General features: G+C 45.0%; 1 protein-coding gene across 1 annotated transcript in view; it reads right to left on the minus strand.

The window, feature by feature from the left end:
* Positions 1–8,165, minus strand: part of doc2d (double C2-like domains, delta) — a 40,164-nt gene that overhangs the window by 22,393 nt on the left and 9,606 nt on the right. The window contains exon 4 of the mRNA XM_063220408.1: positions 4,362–4,471. Within this exon, the coding sequence (XP_063076478.1) occupies positions 4,362–4,471 (110 nt within the window). The remainder of the gene's footprint in view (positions 1–4,361; positions 4,472–8,165) is intronic.

The raw sequence follows: 8,165 nt of genomic DNA on the forward strand, positions 1-8,165 counted from the left end.
GAGTTGGTTTCTGCGCTGTGACTCTTGTGACTGTCAGTGTTAGTTTATCTTGCTGTGTGTGATCATCTGGCTCAGGAGTTAACCACAGTGCCAGCGTGGTACCTACAGCCTAGACCTCACCTCTGTGCTGGTTTATTACGACCAAGCTGTGATATGCATGTGGGACTAGAGATGGAGAGAGGGAAAGAGGCTGAGAGGAAAGAAAAAAGGGGGGAGAGAGAGGGAGAGAGAGAGAGAGAGAGAGAGAGAGAGAGAGAGAGAGAGAGAGAGAGAGAGAGAGAGAGAGAGAGAGAGATAGTTAATGGAAAGCAGGCGATGAGAGAGGTTTAAAAACAATGGGGATGCACAAAGATGCATAGTCATGCTCAAGTTCAGACACATCATCAATGACAGGGCGTTGATGGCTGCCCACGGCTGCTGCTCTCCATATGAGGTACTGTATCTCTAGTCGTTGTGTGGATACACACAGAAATATTTCTGGGCCTCACAGGAAGAGCCTTACATGTTTGTCCACAAATGTCACTCTCAATTGTTATATGTGTTGGACTGTGAGCAAGCATGTGTGCTGTGATTTCGTGTGCCTTTGATGTAAAAAATCAAAGCGACTGTTCAGAAAAAGTGTGTGTGTGTGTGTGTGTGTGTGTGTGTGTGTGTGTGTGTGTGTGTGTGTGTGTGTGTGTGTGTGTGTGTGTGTGTGTGTGTGTGTGTGTGTGTGTGTGTGTGTGTGTGTGTGTGTGTGTGTGTGTGTGTGGTCGTGTGTGTGCATGTGTGTACTGGCTATGTACTGTGTAGGCAATGTGTTGGTGTATGTATGCCATGCATGACTACGTTCTATACATGATCCATGCCACCCAAGGGGGGGGGTCTTTAAGAAGTGCCCAGGCCCTATTTCTCCCCCAGTCCAGCCCTGCTGCTTGTTCTGTTCTGTCCCTGGCTCGGGATTACACATGCAGGCAGGCAAGGGCTGCACATAGCGCCAGAGGTTACTGGCCCACTCAGTGAGGTCCTGCTCGGCACCTGTGGTTGACATGATGCCTGAGAGCAGGTTGGCTGAGAGAGATATACTGTAGGTGTGTAAATTCACTTGTATATATATGTGTGTGTGTGTGTGTGTGTGTGTGTGTGTGTGTGTGTGTGTGTGTGTGTGTGTGCATGTGCGCATGCGAGTGTGCGTGCGTGCATGCGTACATGTGTGTGTGCGTGGACATGTGTGTGTGTGTGTGTGTGTGTGCGTGCGTGCGTGTGTGTGTGTGTGTGTGTGTGTGTGTGTGTGTGTGTGTGTGTGTGTGTGTGTGTGTGAGTGCGTGCGTCTATGCGCACACGTTCTGTTCAGGCAGCAGCCAGGTAGAACATAAGCCTGAGGGAAGAACAGGCAACACACAACAACAAGCTCTTCCACACATACATCTCACTCACTGCCCCTCATGCCACCTGTCTCTCCAGCTCCCCTTGGTCTCGCGGCATTTGTATGTTATATTGAATCAGTCAGTGTGCATTTCACTATTTAAGCGTTATGATTTGAAGATTTTCCTGCTAAAGGTACAAATACATACATCTGTCTTTCCTTCCACACACACACACAGTGGATAATGGATATTGCCTATTCATCAATACTGTCTATTCCTACAGATTAAGGAGTATATAACAGACCTGAAAAGGACAAATTTCAGTTTTAGTCATGCACATTCATCTTCCATTCGTGAAAACTACTTGAGTATCTTTTCAGTTACATAAAAAAGACACCCCTGGGATTTCCAGTGGCCGGCAGATTCAAATCAGCTTCCCTATAAAACAAGGTTAACATCATGGAGAGTACATTAATGGATACTCTCTATGGCAGGGCTATTCAATTAAATTCCTCCCAGTAAAGGGGCCGAATTTTACGCATGTATTATGGTTGCTGACTGTCAATGAAAAACATACGCGACACTTCATTGAGGTGGGGGGTCTGAGGGTCCTCCCCCAGAAAGTTTTGCATTACTTAGATGTAATTTCCTGCATTTTTACGTCCCCATGCCCTGTGTCAGCTCGATACGGAACCCATACTTTTATCTCTCGTATTTCAAGGGGCTTTGTGGCTGGCCAGAGCCTTGCCAGAGATTCTTTAAGTATATGGAGATATGCCAATGTAATAGTTTGCTATGGGCACCTAACATGACCAGGTTCCGGTCTGCCTAAAGGGGCGTGTCATAATGCTCCTAGCATTGAATAGAACAGTCCTTAGGTCTGCCTAGGTCTGCCTAAAGGGGAATCCCCCCCCCCTCCCCCTTGCAATAATAGAATCCGGAAACAATGGACCAATGGAACCTCTCTCTCTCTACTCTCTCTGGCCTTGCCGTCCAAGGACCGCATCTGGCCCCAGGGCCGCCATTTGAATATCCCTGCTCTGTGGGTTATGATAAGTGGCGTTTTTAGCCCAAAATTACCACAGGGGCCTGACAGGGGCCCACATGTTTTGAGGGGGGCCCATGTACCTTATATTCTTCGACCATACTTTTGCCAAAATATCTGCCTTTTTCTAAACCCAGTATTGCCTAAAAAACCTGCAAAAACACATGCTTCAGCATCTGAAGCACATACTAAGCATGTAATTAATTGAATTAAAAGCTGCTTCATTTTGCATTATCACCCATTCATTCAGCTCTAACATACAAACTTTCTTCATTTACAAAAATGTTGAATTTCATGAGCCTAAAGCTACATCATGCAGCTCCTGGCACTACAGTCAATGATAGTATTTGGCACAGTATTTGGCATCAATGGGTTAACCAACTTACCAATTTCATATTTAATCTAACTGTTAAATCACAATGAGCTGCATGCCTTGTTTGAAATGTGCTATACCAATTATTATTATTATGGAAAAAATATAATGGCAAGAACATACAAACTAGGGATGGGCGGTTTTGAAAACAAAAAGTGTATCACAGTGGATCTGCACATTTTTTTATATATATATATATATATATACTGTATAAGTGGCGATTTCCCCCCAAACCTTTCTAACGAAAAGACTGAAATTAAATTTAAAAATGAGATAAAATCATGAATTTAAATTAATCTCCATTTCTATTTGATCACTTTTTCATTTCAATAATATTTTTTATAATTAACAGTTTATATTTCCCTATCCAACAAAGTCTCAAATAAGAGAAAATGCAGCATTGCATAAAATAGCCTAAAATCTCCACCACGGGGCATTCAGTCCCAGTAGTAGATCTTTCAAGGAAGAAGGGTTAAATGATTATAAGCAGCTGCTAATTTCTCTGGCAGCTATTTTGGCCTTTTTTTTCTAAGCCAGCCCAAAACAGCTTATTTCTCTTACACCTGGCAACACTAGTTGCTTATTTCACGTTCTACACCTGGCAACACTGGTTCCTAGGTCCGGCGTCCTGTTGCTTGCGCTTGACTAGTAGCGACAGAACAGTGGGAACAGAAACGAAACAGACTGAAGACACGGAAAACAAACGGATTTACTGACATTGTGTGAATATTTCCTTTGAATTAAAGGCCAAATTCAACGTAGAAGGTATTTTGTCCGGTGGTTTGTGTCATATGGCGATGCATTTCGCTCCTATTTTGCTCCCAAATAATTTCAAACAGCAATGTAGCAATGTTGTCTATCCATTTCATTTGTAAGCTAGGCTACGTTAGCCTATGACAAAACTCATAAGCAGCCTTAATAGCAGTGCTGCAGCACACACAGTTGGGATGGCAATTACCGTTATGAATCTGAGAACTGTTAATAATTAATAAAATAGCACCACATAGAATTGCCTTTTAACTCAGCCACATACAATAGCCTAAGTGCCCAAACCGAATGCATGCCACCATTCCGTTTAAAACCGGCTTATTCCTCACCTACAGAAACTTAAGGAAATTAATTGTTTCCTCACTTCAGCATGTTATCCAACTTCATTTAAGTCCAGCGATGATGGCTCCAAAAATGAAGAAGTTCTAGCTCACAAGTCTGCAGGCCGCTGCTTGCAGCAGGTGGAACATCTCGCGAATCGGGTGGAGTGTGTGTAGGGGCAGTGGCCGTACCTCATCCGAGCCTGGGGGCAAAGTATTGACGAAGCCCCCCCTACCCAACATGTGTAATGTCACTAGGACTCAATTCTGTACCCCCTCTGTGCCTGTGCCTGGGACAACTGACCCTCCTAGTCCCTTCCTGTGTGTGTTGTCCTTGGCATCCGTCAATGCACGTTGCAAACCTTTTAGAATTTTTTTTTTTGTATTATTGGCTGGCCTGGCGCAGGGGCCCTAGGGGGGGCCTGGACCAACCCTACAGGGGCCCAGGCCCACCCTGGCCCCTGTCTAAAAACGCCCATGGGGTTATCTGTGGGAAACATTGATCTCACCTGAGAGTCTTAGTGGTCATGTCTGCTGCCGTGATGCCGTGGTATACCAGCGTCTCATTCCACACAGGATTCAGCGTGTTCTTCAGGGTTTTTGTGCGCAGTTTGTTGGCCTGCAGAACAGGGAGGCAACGACAGCGCGCTGTGATACAGGTGAGACAAGATATGAGAAGGATATATGAGGGAACCTGGCATGACGGATGTAATGGATGGTGAGATGAAGAACAACAAAAGCAGAGAGAGTAGAGAGAGAGAGAGGTTCCATTGGCCCATTGTTTCCGGGTTCTATTATTGGGGGGGAAATCCCCCTTTAGGCAGACCTAGGCAGACCTAAGGACTGTTCTATTCAATGCTAGGAGCATTATGACACGCCCCTTTAGGCAGACCGGAACCTGGTCACGTTAGGTGCCCATAGAAACCTATTATGTTGGCATATCTCTATATACTTAAAGAATCTCTGACAAAAGTACATGAAGAACAACACACATGGGCCCAGCCGTGGCTTAGTTGGCTGGGCACTGGACTGCTACACGGGCAACCTCGATTCCAAACCAGGGTCATTTCCCGATCTCTCCTCCTGTCTCTCTCTCCCACTCATTTCCTGTCCCACTCTTCAAGGTCCTGTCTACTAAATGAAGTTGAAAACCTCCAAAAAAATAAAATAAAAAACCAACACACATCTTCATGCATTTGTAGAATGTTTGTCTCTCTATGGTCATCTTCCCACAAACATGTGAAATACAGCTTTTATGTGATGGCGTTTGAAAAGGAACTTCATTTTGGAGAGAAAGGTGGCGCAAGAACCTGACACCAAAAACTGGGATATAGCAGGAGGCAGACAGACGCGCAGACATGGAGAGAAGGAGAGAGAGGCAGTTCATTTGTCTCCATCCCACAGGAGATGGGCAGACATCTGCTCACCTGGTCCATGAAGGAGAGCCAGAAATGGTGAGAGGGGGAGAGAGAGGACAGCAGAAAGATACATACTCTACCTCTTCTCCTCTCCATGCTACTCTCACTCTATCCAAACACAGTCTGCTCTAAGGAGCTCCAGCTTATTAGCAGGGCTTTGAACCAGAATTGTTTTCGCCAAGTGGTCCGTTTCATTTCTGGTATTTGGATTCACCCTAAAATTTATTTTGTATTTTGTATTACTCACACACACACACACACACACACACACACACACACACACACACACACACACACACACACACACACACACATACACTCACTCACACGAATGCACACACGCATGAATACACGGACCAGGGGTGGAACTTACAAACATTCGCCACCAGTCACTGTAGCAGGTAGATTCTAAAATGTACCAGTCACTCACAATTTTTACCAGTCACGATTTTTACCAGTTCATATTCAACCGTTCAAACATTGTAATGCCAGGTAAGATAATTTTCTGATCAATACTTTTGTTTCAGAGGTCTTAAATTCAGTTATTGGCTATGGTTACATGATGTCTCTAAATCCGACTTAATAAATCAGATTTAAATAGATCGGATTTAAAGTTGTTTTGCGAGACGTATACATGGCACTTTCACTTAAATCTGAGTAAATGTCTGGGGACGAGAAAGCATTGCGATTGGACTGAGGACACATGCTGAGCGAGCCAAATAAGGCACGGGGGCATGGTCGCCAAGCTCTAATGCCACCGGGATGCAGGAGATCTTCAGCCCGAAAATATATGTGCCTCAGGCGGACTGACATCTTAACATTTCCCCCTGTGGCCCTGGATCACTTGAAATGCTAAAGTTAGCTTACCCGGTTAGCATAGGAAAACGAATGGTCAAAGGGTAATGTGGGATAAGTTTGTTGTGCTACATCAGTTCGTGGTGCATTTTAACATCAAAATATGGAAGCCACAACATTTATTGTCGCTTAGGGACAAAACTTTTATGTACGAAATCAACAGGAAGCCCGTAATTTTTTCTCACAGAAGCAAAGAGCATGGGGTCTTTGGCGCCATCGTGTGGCCAACGAGCATGCGTGGAATTATTATTAATTCTGAATAAAGGGTTACATGACAGAGGAACGTGTTTAATCATAAATAAATAATATACCACCCACTTTAATCAGACTTCAGTTTAAATCTGAATAAACTTAATTCCGGTTCGGTGAGTGTTTACATGATGTTTTTAGAGCAGAATTAAGTTTTGATCAGATTTAAAGTGGGTTAAATCAGATTTAAATGTCTCATGTAAACATAAGGAATGTGATGCCAATAACTCTGTTCATTACCAATTTGCTTAAACCATTGATGTTGGATGCAGCGTATAATTCAACATTAACCCGGGCGCCTGTAGTAAAATTTCACTTGTCAAGGTGACAGGTGGGTTGACATATTTCACCCGCCAAAGGTCAAATTCACCCGTCATGGCAGGTGGACGGGTGCTTATTTCCATCCCTGGCACGCACGCACGCACGCACGCACGCACGCACGCACGCACGCACACTTGCACACACGCATGCACAAACGCGTGCACACACACACCATGCACAAACACACACACACAGCCTTGTTCAATTAGCCAGCCACTCAGACAAATTAGTGTGAAAATCAAAGCAACTGCTCAGGAAAAGCCCCAGTGCTTGTTGGTTAAGCAGACGCTGCCTCTGTGAGCATTTGCGTGTGCGTGTGTGTGCGCGCGTGCGTGTGCGTGTGTGTGCGTGTGCATGTGTTCACGCGTGTGAATGCATGCATCAGTGGAATGCAAAACAAAACTCAGCCTCAGGACACCTGGAGGATGTGGTAGCCTACTTCAATCTGATGTGGCAACACACATAAACCCATGCAAGCACACACACACACACACACACACACACACACACACACACACACACACACACACACACACACACACACACACACACACACACACACACACACACACACACACACACACACACACACACACACACACACACACACACACACACACACACTACATCCAGTACAGCACTAAGTAATCCCCACTGTCATACAATGGCATCCTCACCATCCTGTGTGTGTGTGTGTGCGTGTGCGTGTGCGCGTGTGCGTGTGCGTGTGTGTGTGTGTGTGTGTGTGTGTGTGTGTGTGTGTGTGTGTGTGTGTGTGTGTGTGTGTGTGTGTGTGTGTGTGTGTGTGTGTGTGTGTGTGTGTTACACAATAATTGCATTAGTCATCACTGAATGTTAAGGAGTTAATAAGCCCACCCCTCCATCTAACACTTTCATCCACTACCCCTTGTCTTTACACCAGTTGCACACACAGAACATGGCACTGCACGGAACACCACTATTTCACCCAAACCTTTTCCCGACGACCCTCAGTATTGTCTTTGTCAGTGGTTCTTAACCTTTTTTTCTTAAAGCACCCCCTTACCTGCCACGCTCCCCCAACCCAAACACGAGTATACGCACTGCAAAATTAATTAAGTAATAGATAGCAATGATTCTTGCTTGAGACATAAATCAATACCTAATTACTTTACATGGGGACCAAAACGTGTTTAACTTGGTTTTGATTTGGCATAGTTATAATGTTCACAAGCAGAATTTTGGTCACACCCTCAACACAAACAAAATTCTGTGCACCGTCTGGAATCTGTGGCGCATGCCCAGGTGGTGCCCACCATAGACCTGTATAGAAAAGTCTCTTATACAGATCTATGGTGCCCGCACCCCAGGTGAAGAGCCACTGCCCTATATCACCTACATCACCTTCTCCACTTTCGGCCAAGACCTGCCCCGCCTTACCAGAGCATGTACCAATCAGGGAGGACAGATTTGCACTTCAGGCATATGGGG

Source organism: Engraulis encrasicolus, chromosome 16, assembly GCF_034702125.1.
Source record: "Engraulis encrasicolus isolate BLACKSEA-1 chromosome 16, IST_EnEncr_1.0, whole genome shotgun sequence".
In the NCBI taxonomy this organism is placed as follows: domain Eukaryota; kingdom Metazoa; phylum Chordata; class Actinopteri; order Clupeiformes; family Engraulidae; genus Engraulis; species Engraulis encrasicolus.